Source organism: Pseudophryne corroboree, chromosome 6 (genome assembly GCF_028390025.1).
Source record: "Pseudophryne corroboree isolate aPseCor3 chromosome 6, aPseCor3.hap2, whole genome shotgun sequence".
Taxonomy (NCBI): Eukaryota; Metazoa; Chordata; class Amphibia; order Anura; family Myobatrachidae; genus Pseudophryne; species Pseudophryne corroboree.
In genome coordinates this window covers 356,617,641-356,635,712 of record NC_086449.1, presented here as the reverse complement: position 1 = coordinate 356,635,712, position 18,072 = coordinate 356,617,641, and the positions used below count along the sequence as shown (strand labels likewise).

Genomic DNA, 18,072 nt, shown 5'->3' with positions numbered 1-18,072 from the left:
CGCCATGCTTCGGGCATGGTGCCTTCGCTGCGCTCTGCTTCGCTCGGCACAGATTACCGTTCCAATCGTAGTCCACGTGGATTGTTAAGTATGAAAAAGTTCCAAAAAAGAAAAAAATTGTGAAAAAATCATGTCGACCTTTTTCCATGTCGACCTTGTCCCTGTCGACCTTTTGTCCATGTCGACCTTTTGTCCATGTCGACCTAAGGTGTGTCGACCAATTGGCGGTGACCTAAGGTGTGTCGACCTTTTTGTTGTCGACCTGGAGTCCGGACACCGTGTATGCCGGTGCGCGCATGTGGTAGGTCCAAAATTGGGCTCTCTTCAGAACGCAGTTTAAAGTCTGGAGGGGGGCGGGAACGGGGGTTTGATGCCACGTTTGTGGGCGTCAATACTCTGTTTTAGGGGCGCGGTCCGGACAATGTAGGCATGTCTGGACCGTTTGTGGGGCGGGCTGCAGCGGCTGTGTGACGTCACGCGCAGCCACTGCGACCCTTAACATGGCGGTTAGCCGTCAGCCTTCACAGCTACTGTAAACATGTGAAAGCATCGTCGCCGTGCGATGCTCTCGCATGTCTGTGTGTGTGGGAGGGGGCAGGGGGGGGTGCTGAATCCAGCTTGCAGGGTGGACTTGCTCTGTGCTGGGCGTCCCCCCACATGTCAAAGAAATTGATCATAGATGTGCGTTTTCTTGCACATCTACGATCAATCTGAATAAGGCCCATAGTGCGTACACACTGGATGATAAACAAATTTCTCATAACGATGTGTATTTATTGGTAAATTCATTTAGTGTGTACCCAGCTCTACATATACAGTACATATTAGTAGATCACTATTAATGGAAGTTATACTTTTTTTTTTTTTCTAGGATGGATACATTGATTTCATGGAGTATGTTGCTGCTCTCAGCCTGGTTCTCCGTGGAAAAATTGAGCAAAAACTGCGCTGGTATTTCAAACTCTATGATGTGGATGGAAATGGCTGCATTGATCGTCATGAATTGCTTAATATAATCAAGGTGAGAGTGAGCTATGTATGAGATGATTACAGGAAAGGTGCCGAGCAGAGCTTATTCAAGACTCTCAATAACTCTAGATATAATACATTGTATGCAGGGGCGTACCTATAGTGGGTTCAGGGGATGCTGCTGCTATGTGACCTTGGAAGTTTTGGAGTCCCGCCTCCCCTGTTATAGCTGTAGGCAGGAGATTATTATTATTTTTTAGTACTTGACAATGACAGCTGGGAGCCAATCAGTATCATTTCCTGTGCTGACGATCAATTTAATGTTCCACTCCAGTTCATAGCAGAGGAATAGGAGGAGACTCTATAGAATGTGCTCTCTCACCATCCCCTCTACTCAGTGGCAGAACTTGTGAGTGGTAGGCCCAGGTGCAAAGTTAAAAATATGCCACAGGACAGTGGGTGATAGGGCGAGGTAGAGAGTGATGGGGAAAGACAGAGGGTAACAGTGCAAGGTAGTGAGTAACAGGAAGAGTCAGAGGATGGCAATTAGCATACGGAGTACACCAAGCCAGGTATCGTGTATGGCTCTGTGAAAGCAAAGCAACCAATGTCCATTGTGCCAACAGAACTAGATGGTGCAGAGAATAGGTAAAAAAAAACATACTGCTGCATCCCCACTCAGAGGTACAAGCATATATTGTGGTTCTGAGGGGCATTTAAGAGGCATATAGGTAGGTCGGAGTGCATGTGGGAGGTCTCAGTGGAAAATGGGGTGGTCTGAAGGCATGTGGGAACTCTGAAGGACATTTAAGGGGCATGATGGGTGGTCTGTGGCACTAAAACCCACCGCTGTGGTAGACCATAGCGGAACATGGTCAGGGATGACTGGTCCACAGAGATCTGCCTAACAGTGTTTGGGATGAACTATGCTCCCCTCCTGAAAATTTAGTTTTCAGTGTATATGCCTCTGAGTACCATTCACCCAGCATTTCTGGGATGTTATTTTGCCATTTAAGAGGCCTGTGGTTAGGTTTGATGGCATGTGGATAAGTCTTGGGGACATGTATGTAAGTAACAAACTGCCCATTATGTAATATGCCACACACCGTAATGCCCATTACACGTTATGCCACATTTGCCAGGTGTCCCATGCTCATTGCCAGGGGTTTCATTCTTTGGGTCCCCTGCACGCCCAGACATTGCCCACCACAGGCAAAAAGAAAATCCTGATTAATGCCCCTGTAATTTTTCCTCCGTCTAGTAAGGCACCTTTCACAAAATGCCACACACCATAATACCCCTTACACATTATGCCACACTGTATTGCCCATTACGCATTATGCCACATACCGTAATGCCCGTTACACATTATGCCACACACTGTAATGCTCATTACGCAATATGCCACACACCGTAATGCCCATTACACATTATCCGACACACCGTACTCTCATTACACATTATGCTACACACCTTAATGCCCCTTAAACATTATGCCACACACCATAATGTCTGTTATGCAATATGCCACACACCGTAATGGCCATTACACATTATACCACACACTGTAATGTCTATTATGCAATATGCCACACACACCTTAATGCCCATTACACATTATGCCACACACCGTAATGCCCATTACACATTATGCTGCACACCGTAATGCCAATACACAATATACCACACACCGTAATGCCCCTTACACATTATGCCACACTGTAATGCTTATTACACAATATGCCACACACCCTAATGCCCATTACACATTATGCACATGCGCACGACATCTATTCACAGTGATGGGGTGAGCATGGGGGCAGCCCAGCATCTCGGAGAGTGCTGGGCACGCCCCCACAGTGACGCGGGGGAACCCGTGATGCCATGCCCCCTTTTACTAAGCTTTACCCCCTTTTATGAAGCTCCTCCCCCTTTCGGGCGCCCGAAGAATCTCGTGTAGCTGAGTCACAAAGTTGGGAGGTATGGTGTAAGTAAGCATACCAGTAGCCTTCCCCTCCCCGCAGTGTATTGAGAGAGGCCGGGGTGAGAGATGGGGGAGGGCTGTGTGCCTCCTTGATCTAGCTCTGTGCTGGACACATTCTTATAATACAGTATTTTTCTGTGCAGTATTTGTACTGGCTACTCTTTTAAACATTTCACCTGGTCACACCCCAGTTTTGTCATGCCCACTCATGTTATATATATATGGGAGGAGATAAACAGATTGACTGGCTAGTCATGGTTCTTTTGCAGTCATGTCGCAGAATCACCGCACATGTTTTGATAGGGAAGGTTTGAATTCCCTAGGATGTTACTAATCTATGCAGATCTTTAATCCAGCAACCATAATGTCTATAGGTATTCTGTGAAATGGGATGGGTGGTGTTTGCAGGCAGAAAGGAGTAATTTTATGGCAGCTTAGAACAGTCATTCCCTTTCCTAGGCACAGGTATTGCTTTCACAATCTGCCTGAAATGCTTTTTCAAAAGTAAGCAAGTGTGTGTTAAATATGTCAGTTTGTAGTTGTATGTCCCTATTTGTAATTTTTTCCAAGTGTCTTACGCTTTAATTGTACTCAGACATCACATAACTGCACCATCCCCAAGGGTGTAGCTACCATAGGTGCAGGGAGTGCAGCTGCTATGGGACCCAGAGCTGAGAGGGGCCCATCTTCCCTGTCAAAGACACGTGGTAAATACATTTTCCCCATTGGGTGGTGCATAGTGGCACTTACAAACGTTTGCCTTGGCTTTCTACAATATATCTAGTTATGCCCCTGGACCTTCTCATTGTAATGTGGTATAAAATAAACACGAGGGCACTTTACCAAATTCATATTATGAATTGGGGGCACTGTAATGTGGCATAATATGTATTGGGGCACTGTAATGTGGCATAATATGAACTGAATGACACTGTATGTCATAATATGAATTGGGGCACTGTGTTGTATACTGTGTACTGGTAGCCATAAAATGTGACATAATGTGAACTAGGGCACTACTGTGGGGCATAAAATAAACTTGGACACTACTATGGGGCATAAAATGAACAACCTCTGTGAAGAGGTGTCTCTGTAGAAGTATTGAGACAGAACCCCTCCAAAATGTTGCTATGGGGCCCACAAGGTACTGGTTACGTCCCTGACTATCCCTATACTTAAACCTACAGTAACATGACATTTTCTCCAATACGCAGACATAAGAACACATGTAAAATGATATAATTTAGGTATGGAATTTATAAATATCACAAGCTGCAATGCTTTCATACTGTACATATATATAACAAGACACTATAGAATAAAAGGCTATATCTGGAATCTAACAAGAAGACATCGGGATATTGTCATACCCATTGTAATACACAGACACTGCTGCTTATTCTAATACAGAGACACCACCGTACACTCTCTGAATTCAGATGAAGACATCCGAACCCAGTGGACAACAAAATACAAAGTTGCATTATTGTTGTGTATACCATTAGATCAGAGGCGTATCTAGGGTAGGGCGAGTGGGGCACGTGCCCTGGGCGCCTTGGCAGGCCCAGGAGAGGGGGGCGCCGCCGGCGGCCAGGGCATCATGCCCCACTCACCCCCGTCAACCCTAAATGTGAGGGGAGGAGGGCGCAGCGTCTCTCCTTCCCCTCACCGCCGCTGCCAACACTAGCAGCGCTGCCAGCAGCGCTGCTGTGTCCGGTCTCCGGCATTAGCCAATCAGAGCTTGCGGACCGGCTCCTGATTGGCTGCCGGTCCGCGAGCTCTGATTGGCTAGCGAACCGGCGCCAGACACAGCCGCCGGAGACGGGACGGGAGACCTGGACGGAGCGGTGAGGGGAAGGAGAGGCGCTGCTCTGCGCTCTCCTCCCCTCACATAAGCGGCCGGTGAGTGAACGGGGGGGGGGGGGCACGGGCACAGTGGGGCATGTATCTGGCACCAAATGGGGCATGTAACTGGCACTGAGTGGGGCCTGGCACTGTGGGGCATGTATCTGGCACTGTGGGGCATGTATCTGGCACTGTGGGGCATGTAACTGGCACTGTGGGGCATGTATCTGGCACAGTGGGGCAATGTGACTGGAACTGTGGGGCATGTATCTGACACAGTGGGGCAATGTAACTGGCACTGTGGGGCATGTATCTGGCACAGTGGGGCAATGTAACTGGCACTGTGGGGCATGTATCTGGCACAGTGGGGCAATGTAACTGGCACTGTGGGGCATGTATCTGGCACAGTGGGGCAATGTAACTGGCACTGTGGGGCATGTATCTGGCACAGTGGGGCAATGTAACGGGCACTGTGGGGCATGTATCCGGCACTGTGGGGCATTGTATCCGGCACTGTGGGGCAATGTAACTGGCACTGTGGGGCAATGTAACTGGCACTGTGGGGCATGTATCCGGCACTGTGGGGCATGTATCCGGCACTGTGGGGCATTGTATCTGGCACTGTGGGGCAATGTAACTGGCACTGTGGGGCATGTATCCGGCACTGTGGGGCATTGTATCTGGCACTGTGGGGCAATGTAATTGGCACTGTGGGGCAATGTAATTGGCACTGTGGGGCAATGTAACTGGCACTGTGGGGCAATGTAACTGGCACTGTGGAGCAATGTAACTGGCACTGTGGGGCATGTATCCGGCACTGTGGGGCATTGTATCTGGCACTGTGGGGCATTGTATCTGGCACTGTGGGGCATTGTATCTGGCACTGTGGGGCATTGTATCTGGCACTGTGGGGCAATGTAACCGGCACTGTGGGGCATGTATCCAGCACTGTGGGGCATGTATCCGGCACTGTGGGGCATTGTATCCGGCACTGTGGGGCAATGTAACTGGCACTGTGGGGCAATGTAACTGGCACTGTGGGGCAATGTAATTGGCACTGTGGGGCAATGTAACTGGCACTGTGGGGCAATGTAACTGGCACTGTGGGGCAATGTAACCGGCACTGTGGGGCATGTATCCGGCACTGTGGGGCATTGTATCTGGCACTGTGGGGGAATGTAACTGGCACTGTGGGCCATTTTCAGTGGCCACACCCCTTCTGGAGGGTGGCCACGCCCAATTTTTCGACGCGCGCGCCTTAGGCGCGCGCACATGCTTCTTTTTGTGTGCTTTTTTTTGGGGGGGGGGGGGGGGCACATTTTACATCTTGCCCTGGGCTACAAAAACCCTAGCTACGCCTCTGCATTAGATACAGCTGTCACTTTAGGCCTAATCAGATCTACAAAATATTTGTTGAACACAGAATAATAGGGTCACTGTGGGTGGCCCGATGGCTTGAGGACATGATTTACATAATGTGGGTGGTCCGAGGGCTTGATTTACATAGCAGCATCATTTGGCCATTATGACACAATTTGCAATGCACCACCCACCATGATGATACCTTTGGGATCTCCTGGAGGGCACATTTAAAAGTAGGTAAGTACTGCAGTAATTATCTGCCAACTTTTGGTTGTTGAAAGCACAGGTGCTGCTTACTTGGAAGCAACAGCAATCCTTTCATATGGTAATGCAGCATGAAGCATCTGGTCAGGGCCGGTGCTAGGGTTTTCGGCGCCCCCTGCAAACTATATATTTGCGCCCTCCTATACTTTACAATGGGACAGCACATATAACGCCACCCTGTAGCAGTGACGCTTATACACGTAATGCTCCCTGTAGTAGTGCCGCTTACACATGTAATGCTCCCTGTACCAGTGACGCTTACACACGTAACGCCCCCTGTAGTGGTGACGCTTACACACGCAACACCCCCTGTACCAGTGACTCTTACACACGCAACGCCCCCTGTACCAGTGCTGCTTACACACGTAACGCACCCTTTAGTAGTGATACTTACACACGTAACGCCCCATGTAGCAGTGACGCTTACACACGTAACGCCCCCTGTACCAGTGACTCTTACACACACACACAATGTCCCCTGTACCAATGACGCTTACACACACAACGCCCCCTGTGCTGCATGCGAACGGGTCGGAATGACCCCCATAGTGACACATACTGGGGCCTGGGGTGCATGGTGTCATACACACTGGGCCCTGTGTATCGCTTCCTCCCACCTAGTTGCTTCCATATCTACTCCTCCCAAAATGTCTGTTCTAATAGAAACCACACATGGGAATCTGCAGACATAAACAATGAATACAATACAAAATAAATAAATAAATATAGCAGCAATAGTTATATAAAAGAACCCTTTAAAAAAAGTGCTTGCAAGTCAGAACAGATAGCAACTAATGCAAATCGCTCGGCAGGTGGTGGGAATTGGCATAGATAAACAGACATACGGGTGGTCTTCTGTATGCCGAATGTCGGGATCCCGGCGCACAGTATACCGGCGCCGGAATCCCGACACCCGTCATAACGACAACTATTCTCCCTCGTGGGGGTCCACGACCCCCCTGGAGGGAGAATAAAATAGTGTGGCGCGCCACTGTGCCCGCAGCGTGGCGAGCGCAGTTAGCCCGCAAGGGGCTCCTTTGCGCTCGCCACGCTGTCGGTATGCCGGCAATCGGGCTCCCGGCGCCGGTATGCTGGGCGCCGGGAGCCCGAGCGCCGGCATACCGTACGACACCCAGACATACAGTAGATATACTGTAGAGGTAGAGAAATAAATAGATAAATAGACAGACATAGATATACAGTAGAGATAGATAGATAGATAGATATATTATAGACAGACATAGATATACAGTAGAGATAGCTAGATATATAGACAGACATAGGTATACAGTAGAGATAGCCAGGGGCGTAAGTTCAAACCAGATGCCCGGAGGCAAATTAGACAATGGTGTGCCCCCCCCCCCCACCTCATTTGCAGCCACATATGCGCACACACACAGCCACATATACACAGCCACATATGCGCACACACAGCCACATATACACAGCCAGATATGCGCGCACACACACAGCCACATATACACAGCCACATATGCGCACACACACAGCCACATATACACAGCCACATACAAACATAGCCACATATGCAGACAGCCACATCTACAGTCACATATACACAAACTGCCGCATACTGTGTACACACACACCCACTTATACACAGACACGCAAACAGCTACATATACAGACAGCCTCCTCACCTACAGTAAAGCAGATATAAATGCAAGGCATCGTCCAGGAGAACCTTCCTAAGCAGCATGTGCCGGTGCGAGGGGGGTGTCGGCAGAAGCAAGCTGGTGGGCTGTGGGAAATGAGCAGCAAGGCTGTTGGAAGGTGGGCGTATTGCCTGATACTACCAGCAAACCTCACCTCCTCCAAGCCACTGAGATTCTATAATGATGCTGCTGTGCACTGCCACCGCAGTGCTGTTCATACGGGTGTAGTACGGCTGACCGGCGGTCTCCTGACCGCCGGTCAGCTTACCGACGCCGGGATCCCGGCGGGGAGGGGCGAGTGCAGCAAGCCCCTTGCGGGCTCGCTGCGCTTGCCACGCTGTGGGCTCGGTGGCGACCTGCAGTCGCCACGGGTTCTATTCCCACTCTATGGGTGTCGTGGACACCCACGAGTGGAAATAGTCCCTGTTGGTCGGCATGCCAACCATCGGGACAGTGACCCGCCGGGCTGGTGGAGGAGGTCATGTGACTGTCGGTCAGCTGACCGGCGGTCACATGAATACCACCCGTTCATACACATACTGTAGTGGCTGGTGCACAGAGACTGGGGGAGCTCAACAGAGGCAATGGAGAAGATCGAGGTGCCCCTTTCAGAACTGGCGCCCAACTCCATTGTCTCCGATACGTCCGTCGCTGCACACAGCCACATATGCGCACACATCCCCATACATGCACAGTCCCATACACACACATGCACAGCCTCATACGCGCACACAAACAGCCCCAAATATGCCAGTCCGCACATGGACAGCTCACATATACAGAACATACACACACACAGCCCAGTATACACACACACACACACACACACACACACACACACACACACACACACACACACACACACACACACACACACACACACCCATATACATACTGTACACACACACAGCCCCATATACATACATACTGTACACATACACACACAGCCCCATATACATACATACATACATACTGTACACATACACACACAGCCCCATATACATACATACTGTACACATACACACACAGCCCCATATACATACTGTACACATACACACACAGCCCCATATACATACACACTGTACACACAGCCCCATATACATACTGTACACATACACACACACAGCCCCATATACATACATACTGTACACATACACCCACCCACAGCCCCATATACATACATACTGTACACATACACAGACATAGCCCCATAAGGCCCATATACATACTGTACACATACACACACATAGCCCCATATACATACTGTACACATACACACACAGCCCCATATACATACACACTATACACATACACACAGCCCCATATACATAATGTACACATACACACACAGCCCCATATACATACAGACTGTGTACACACACACACACACACACACACACACACACACACACACACACACACACACACACACACACACACACACACAGAGCTCCATATACATACATACTGTACACATACACACACATAGCCCCATATACATACTGTACACATACACACACATAGCTCCATATACATAGTGTACACATACACACACATAGCCCCATATACATACTGTTCACATACACAGCCCAATACAGTATATATATATATATATATATATATATATATATATATAATTATTTATTTATTTTTGTGGGGGAAAATCTTTGTTGTTTATTTTTATACACACACTTGGATCCCCAAACATTGCAGCCTCCGCTGCCACGCCTCACCTGAAATCAGCCATCCAGCAGACTCCAGGACAGCAGGGAGCAGGTAAAGAGCGCGGGCTGCAAATTACTAGTACTTCCCGCCCGGCATGAGCCACTCTGGCGAGGAGAGAGCTGCCGGTAGATGGACTGCAAGACTGTCAGGAGGCGGGGCCCACCGACTGCAAACCCCGCCTCCTGCCCGCTGAGATTCTGGAGTGAAGCTGCTGCTCCTCGGAAACCAAGATGTGGTTAGCACATTCCGAGTAGCTGGCCGCTGGCGCACAGAGGCTGTACTCGAGTCGGAAGTAACAGGAGGCAATGGAGACGGTCAGGCCGAGTGCCCCCTTCAGAGCTGAAGCCCGGCGGCGACCGACTCCATTGACTCCGGAACTTCCGCCCCTGGAGATAGCTAGATATTAGTGATGTGCACCGGAAATTTTTCGGGTTTTGTGTTTTGGTTTTGGGTTCGGTTCCGCGGCCGTGTTTTGGGTTCGAACGCGTTTTGGCAAAACCTCACCGAATTTTTTTTGTCGGATTCGGTTGTGTTTTGGATTCGGGTGTTTTTTTCAAAAAACCCTAAAAAACAGCTTAAATCATAGAATATGGGGGTCATTTTGATCTCATAGTATTATTAACCTCAATAACCATAATTTACACTCATTTCCAGTCTATTCTGAACACCTCACACCTCACAATATTATTTTTAGTCCTAAAATTTGCACCGAGGTCGCTGGATGGCTAAGCTAAGCGACACAAGTGGCCGACACAAACACCTGGCCCATCTAGGAGTGGCACTGCAGTGTCACGCAGGATGGCCCTTCAAAAAAATACTCCCTAAACAGCACATGATGCAAAGAAAAAAAGAGGCGCAATGAGGTAGCTGTGTGACGACTAAGCTAAGCGACCCTAGTGGCCAACACAAACACCTGGCCCATCTAGGAGTGGCACTGCAGTGTCAGGCAGGATGGCCCTTCCAAAAAATACTCCCCAAACAGCACATGACGCAAAGAAAAAAAGAGGCGCAATGGGGTAGCTGTGTGACGACTAAGCTAAGCGACCCTAGTGGCCGACACAAACACCTGGCCCATCTAGGAGTGGCACTGCAGTGTCACGCAGGATGGCCCTTCAAAAAAATACTCCCCAAACAGCACATGACGCAAAGAAAAAAAGAGGCGCAATGAGGTAGCTGTGTGACGACTAAGCTAAGCGACCCTAGTGGCCGACACAAACACCTGGCCCATCTAGGAGTGGCACTGCAGTGTCAGGCAGGATGGCCCTTCCAAAAAATACTCCCCAAACAGCACATGACGCAAAGAAAAAAAGAGGCGCAATGAGGTAGCTGTGTGACGACTAAGCTAAGCGACCCTAGTGGCCGACACAAACACCTGGCCCATCTAGGAGTGGCACTGCAGTGTCAGGCAGGATGGCCCTTCCAAAAAATACTCCCCAAACAGCAAATGACGCAAAGAAAAAAAGAGGCGCAATGAGGTAGCTGTGTGACGACTAAGCTAAGCGACCCTAGTGGCCGACACAAACACCTGGCCCATCTAGGAGTGACACTGCAGTGTCACGCAGGATGGCCCTTCCAAAAAATACTCCCCAAACAGCACATGACGCAAAGAAAAAAAGAGGCGCAATGAGGTAGCTGTGTGACGACTAAGCTAAGCGACCCTAGTGGCCGACACAAACACCTGGCCCATCTAGGAGTGGCACTGCAGTGTCAGGCAGGATGGCCCTTCCAAAAAATACTCCCCAAACAGCACATGACGCAAAGAAAAATGAAAGAAAAAAGAGGTGCAAGATGGAATTGTCCTTGGGCCCTCCCAAAAACCCTTATGTTGTAAAAACAGGACATGCACACTTTAACGAACCCATCATTTCAGCGACAGGGTCTGCCACACGACTGTGACTGAAATGACTGGTTGGTTTGGGCCCCCACCAAAAAAGAAGCAATCAATCTCTCCTTGCACAAACTGGCTCTACAGAGGCAAGATGTCCACCTCATCATCATCGTCCGATTCATCACCCCTTTCACTGTGTACATCCCCCTCCTCACAGATTATTAATTCGTCCCCACTGGAATCCACCATCTCAGGTCCCCGTGTACTTTCTGGAGGCAATTGCTGCTGGTGAATGTCTCCATGGAGGAATTGATTATAATTCATTTTAATGAACATCATCTTCTCCACATTTTCTGGAAGTAACCTCGTACGCCGATTGCTGACAAGGTGAGCGGCGGCACTAAACACTCTTTCGGAGTACACACTGGAGGGAGGGCAACTTAGGTAGAATAAAGCCAGTTTGTGCAAGGGCCTCAAATTGCCTCTTTTTCCTGCCAGTATACGTACGGACTGTCTGACGTGCCTACTTGGATGCGGTCACTCATATAATCCTCCACCATTCTTTCAATGGTGAGAGAATCATATGCAGTGACAGTAGACGACATGTCAGTAATCGTTGGCAGGTCCTTCAGTCCGGACCAGATGTCAGCATCAGCAGTCGCTCCAGACTGCCCTGCATCACCGCCAGCGGGTGGGCTCGGAATTCGTAGCCTTTTCCTCGCACCCCCAGTTGCGGGAGAATGTGAAGGAGGAGATGTTGACGGGTCGCGTTCCGCTTGACTTGACAATTTTCTCACCAGCAGTTCTTTGAACCTCTGCAGACTTGTGTCTACCAGAAAGAGAGATCCAACGTAGGTTTTAAATCTAGGATCGAGCACGGTGGCCAAAATGTAGTGCTCTGATTTCAACAGATTGACCACACGTGAATCCTGGTTAAGCGAATGAAGGGCTCCATCCACAAGTCCCACATGCCTAGCGGAATCGCTCTGTTTTAGCTCCTCCTTCAATGCCTCCAGCTTCTTCTGCAAAAGCCTGATGAGGGGAATGACCTGACTCAGGCTGGCAGTGTCTGAACTGACTTCACGTGTGGCAAGTTCAAAAGGTCGCAGAACCTTGCACAACGTTGAAATCATTCTCCACTGCGCTTGAGACAGGTGCATTCCACCTCCTTTGCCTATATCGTGGCCAGATGTATAGGCTTGAATGGCCTTTTGCTGCTCCTCCATCCTCTGAAGCATATAGAGGGTTGAATTCCACCTCGTTACCACCTCTTGCTTCAGATGATGGCAGGTTCAGGTGTTTTTGGTGGTGCTCCAGTCTTCTGTACGCGGTGCCTGTACGCCGAAAGTGTCCCGCAATTCTTCTGGCCACCGACAGCATCTCTTGCACGCCCCTGTCGTTTTTTAAATAATTCTGCACCACCAAATTCAAGGTATGTGCAAAACATGGGACGTGCTGGAATTTGCCCAGATGTAATGCACGCACAATATTGCTGGCGTTGTCCGATGCCACAAATCCCCAGGAGAGTCCAATTGGGGTAAGCCATTCTGCGATGATCTTCCTCAGTTGCCGTAAGAGGTTTTCAGCTGTGTGCGTATTCTGGAAAGCGGTGATACAAAGCGTAGCCTGCCTAGGAACGAGTTGGCGTTTGCGAGATGCTGCTACTGGTGCGCCGCTGCTGTTCTTGCAGCGGGAGGCAATACATCTACCCAGTGGGCTGTCACAGTCATGTAGTCCTGAGTCTGCCCTGCTCCACTTGTCCACATGTCCGTGGTTAAGTGGACATTGGGTACAACTGCATTTTTTAGGACACTGGTGAGTCTTTTACTGACGTCCGTGTACATTCTCGGTATCGCCTGCCTAGAGAAGTGGAACCTAGATGGTATTTGGTAACGGGGGCACACTACCTCAAGCAATTGTCTAGTTCCCTGTGAACTAACGGCGGATACTGGACGCACGTCTAATACCAACATAGTTGTCAAGGCCTCAGTTATCCGCTTTGCAACAGGATGACTGCTGTGATATTTCATCTTCCTAGCAAAGGACTGTTGGACAGTCAATTGCTTACTGGAAGTAGTACAAGTGGTCTTCCGACTTCCCCTCTGGGATGCCGATCGACTCCCAGCAGCAACAACAGCAGCGCCAGCAGCAGTAGGCGTTACACTCAAGGATGCATCGGAGGAATCCCAGGCAGGAGAGGACTCGTCAGACTTGCCAGTGACATGGCCTGCAGGACTATTGGCTTTCCTGGGTAAGGAGGAAATTGACACTGAGGGAGTTGGTGGTGTGGTTTGCGCGAGCTTGGTTACAAGAGGAAGGGATTTACTGGTCAGTGGACTGCTTCCGCTGTCGCCCAAAGTTTTTGAACTTGTCACTGACTTATTATGAATGCGCTGCAGGTGACGTATAAGGGAGGATGTTCTGAGGTGGTTAACGTCCTTACCCCTACTTATTACAGCTTGACAAAGGCAACACACGGCTTGACACCAGTTGTCCGCATTTCTGTTGAAATAATTCCACACTGAAGAGCTGATTTTTTTTGTATTTTGACCAGGCATGTCAATGGCCATATTCCTCCCACGGACAACAGGTGTCTCCCCGGGTGCCTGACTTAAACAAACCACCTCACCATCAGAATCCTACTTGTCAATTTCCTCCCCAGCGCCAGCAACACCCATATCCTCATCCTGGTGTACTTCAACACTGACATCTTCAATTTCACTATCAGGAACTGGACTGCGGGTGCTCCTTCCAGCACTTGCAGGGGGCGTGCAAATGGTGGAAGGCGCAAGCTCTTCCTGTCCAGTGTTGGGAAGGTCAGGCATCGCAACCGACACAATTGGACTCTCCTTTGGGATTTGGGATTTCGAAGAACGCACAGTTCTTTGCTGTGCTTTTGCCGCAAGTCTTTTCTTTTTTCTAGCGAGAGGATGAGTGCTTCCATCCTCATGTGAAGCTGAACCACTAGCCATGAACATAGGCCAGGGCCTCAGCCGTTCCTTGCCACTCCGTGTCGTAAATGGCATATTGGCAAGTTTACGCTTCTCCTCAGACGCTTTTAATTTTGATTTTTGGGTCATTTTTTTACTGATCTTTTGTGTTTTGGATTTTACATGCTCTGTACTATGACATTGGGCATCGGCCTTGGCAGACGACGTTGATGGCATTTCATCGTCTCGGCCATGACTAGTGGCAGCAGCTTCAGCACGAGGTGGAAGTGGATCTTGATCTTTCCCTATTTTTTTAACCTCCACATTTTTGTTCTCCATATTTTGCGCACAACTAAAAGCCACCACAGGTATACAATGTAGATGGATGGATAGTATAGTATTATATTACTTATGGACGACGAGTGCACTGACAACACAGAGGTAGGTACAGCCGTGGCCTACCGTACTGCTTATATATAATATACTGTATATAACGGACCTGGTGGACACTGTCAGCAGACTGCTAAACTAGTATGAAGAAAAAAAAAAGCCACCACAGGTATACAATGTAGATGGATGGATAGTATAGTATTATATTACTTATGGACGACGAGTGCACTGACGACACAGAGGTAGGTACAGCCGTGGCCTACCGTACTGCTTATATATATAATATACTGTATATAACGGACCTGGTGGACACTGTCAGCAGACTGCTAAACTAGTATGAAGAAAAAAAAACCCACCACAGGTATACAATGTAGATGGATGGATAGTATAGTATTATATTACTTATGGACGACGAGTGCACTGACGACACAGAGGTAGGTACAGCCGTGGCCTACCGTACTGCTTATATATATATATATATATATATATATATAATATACTGTATATAACGGACCTGGTGGACACTGTCAGCAGACTGCTAAACTAGTATGAAGAAAAAAAAAACCACCACAGGTATACAATGTAGATGGATGGATAGTATAGTATTATATTACTTATGGACGACGAGTGCACTGACGACACAGAGGTAGGTACAGCCGTGGCCTACCGTACTGCTTATATATATATATATATAATATACTGTATATAACGGACCTGGTGGACACTGTCAGCAGACTGCTAAACTAGTATGAAGAAAAAAAAACCCACCACAGGTATACAATGTAGATGGATGGATAGTATAGTATTATATTACTTATGGACGACGAGTGCACTGACGACACAGAGGTAGGTACAGCCGTGGCCTACCGTACTGCTTATATATAATATACTGTATATAACGGACCTGGTGGACACTGTCAGCAGACTGCTAAACTAGTGTGAAGAAAAAAAAAACCCACCACAGGTATACAATGTAGATGGATGGATAGTATAGTATTATATTACTTATGGACGACGAGTGCACTGACGACACAGAAGTAGGTACAGCCGTGGCCTACCGTACTGCTTATATATATAATATACTGTATATAACGGACCTGGTGGACACTGTCAGCAGACTGCTAAACTAGTATGAAGAAAAAAAAAAAGCCACCACAGGTATACAATGTAGATGGATGGATAGTATAGTATTATATTACTTATGGACGACGAGTGCACTGACGACACAGAGGTAGGTACAGCCGTGGCCTACCGTACTGCTTATATATATATATAATATACTGTATATAACGGACCTGGTGGACACTGTCAGCAGACTGCTAAACTAGTATGAAGAAAAAAAAACCACCACAGGTATACAATGTAGATGGATGGATAGTATAGTATTATATTACTTATGGACGACGAGTGCACTGATGACACAGAGGTAGGTACAGCCGTGGCCTACCGTACTGCTTATATATATATAATATACTGTATATAACGGACCTGGTGGACACTGTCAGCAGACTGCTAAACTAGTATGAAGAAATAAAAAGCCAGCACAGGTATACAATGTAGATGGGTGGATAGTATAGTATTATATTACTTATGGACGACGAGTGCACTGACGACACAGAGGTAGGTACAGCCATGGCCTACCGTACTGCTTATATATATATATATATATATATATATATATATAATATACTGTATATAACGGACCTGGTGGACACTGTCAGCAGACTGCTAAACTAGTATGAAGAAAAAAAAACCCACCACAGGTATACAATGTAGATGGATGGATAGTATAGTATTATATTACTTATGGACGACGAGTGCACTGAAGACACAGAGGTAGGTACAGCCGTGGCCTACCGTACCGCTTATATATATAATATACTGTATATAACGGACCTGGTGGACACTGTCAGCAGACTGCTAAACTAGTATGAAGAAAAAAAAACCCACCACAGGTATACAATGTAGATGGATGGATAGTATAGTATTATATTACTTATGGACGACGAGTGCACTGACGACACAGAGGTAGGTACAGCCGTGGCCTACCTTACTGCTTATATATATAATATACTGTATATAACGGACCTGGTGGACACTGTCAGCAGACTGCTAAACTAGTATGAAGAAAAAAAAACCCACCACAGGTATACAATGTAGATGGATGGATAGTATAGTATTATATTACTTATGGACGACGAGTGCACTGACGACACAGAGGTAGGTACAGCCGTGGCCTACCGTACTGCTTATATATATAATATACTGTATATAACGGACCTGGTGGACACTGTCAGCAGACTGCTTAACTAGTATGAAGAAAAAAAAACCACCACAGGTATACAATGTAGATGGATGGATAGTATAGTATTATATTACTTATGGACGACGAGTGCACTGACGACACAGAGGTAGGTAGAGCCATGGCCTACCGTACTGCTTATATATATAATAATATACTGTATATAACGGACCTGGTGGACACTGTCAGCAGACTGCTAAACTAGTATGAAGAAAAAAAAAACCCACCACAGGTATACAATGTAGATGGATGGATAGTATAGTATATTACTTATGGACGACGAGTGCACTGACGACACAGAGGTAGGTACAGCCGTGGCCTACCGTACTGCTTATATATATATATATATATATATATATATATATATATATATATAATATACTGTATATAACGGACCTGGTGGACACTGTCAGCAGACTGCTAAACTAGTATGAAGAAAAAAAAACCCACCACAGGTATACAATGTAGATGGATGGATAGTATATTATTATATTACTTATGGATGACGAGTGCACTGACGACACAGAGGTAGGTACAGCCGTGGCCTACCGTACTGCTTATATATATAATATACTGTATATAACGGACCTGGTGGACACTGTCAGCAGACTGCTAAACTAGTATGAAGAAAAAAAAACCCACCACAGGTATACAATGTAGATGGATGGATAGTATAGTATTATATTACTTATGGACGACGAGTGCAGTGACGACACAGAGGTAGGTACAGCCGTGGCCTACCGTACTGCTTATATATATAATATACTGTATATAACGGACCTGGTGGACACTGTCAGCAG

The 18,072-nt window shown here is 47.6% G+C and overlaps 1 protein-coding gene across 1 annotated transcript in view; it reads left to right on the top strand.

The window, feature by feature from the left end:
* LOC134932306 (guanylyl cyclase-activating protein 1-like) overlaps window positions 1–18,072 on the top strand; it is a 236,832-nt gene that overhangs the window by 32,404 nt on the left and 186,356 nt on the right. The window contains exon 2 of the mRNA XM_063926621.1: window positions 872–1,021. Coding sequence (XP_063782691.1) covers window positions 872–1,021 — 150 coding nt within the window. The remainder of the gene's footprint in view (window positions 1–871; window positions 1,022–18,072) is intronic.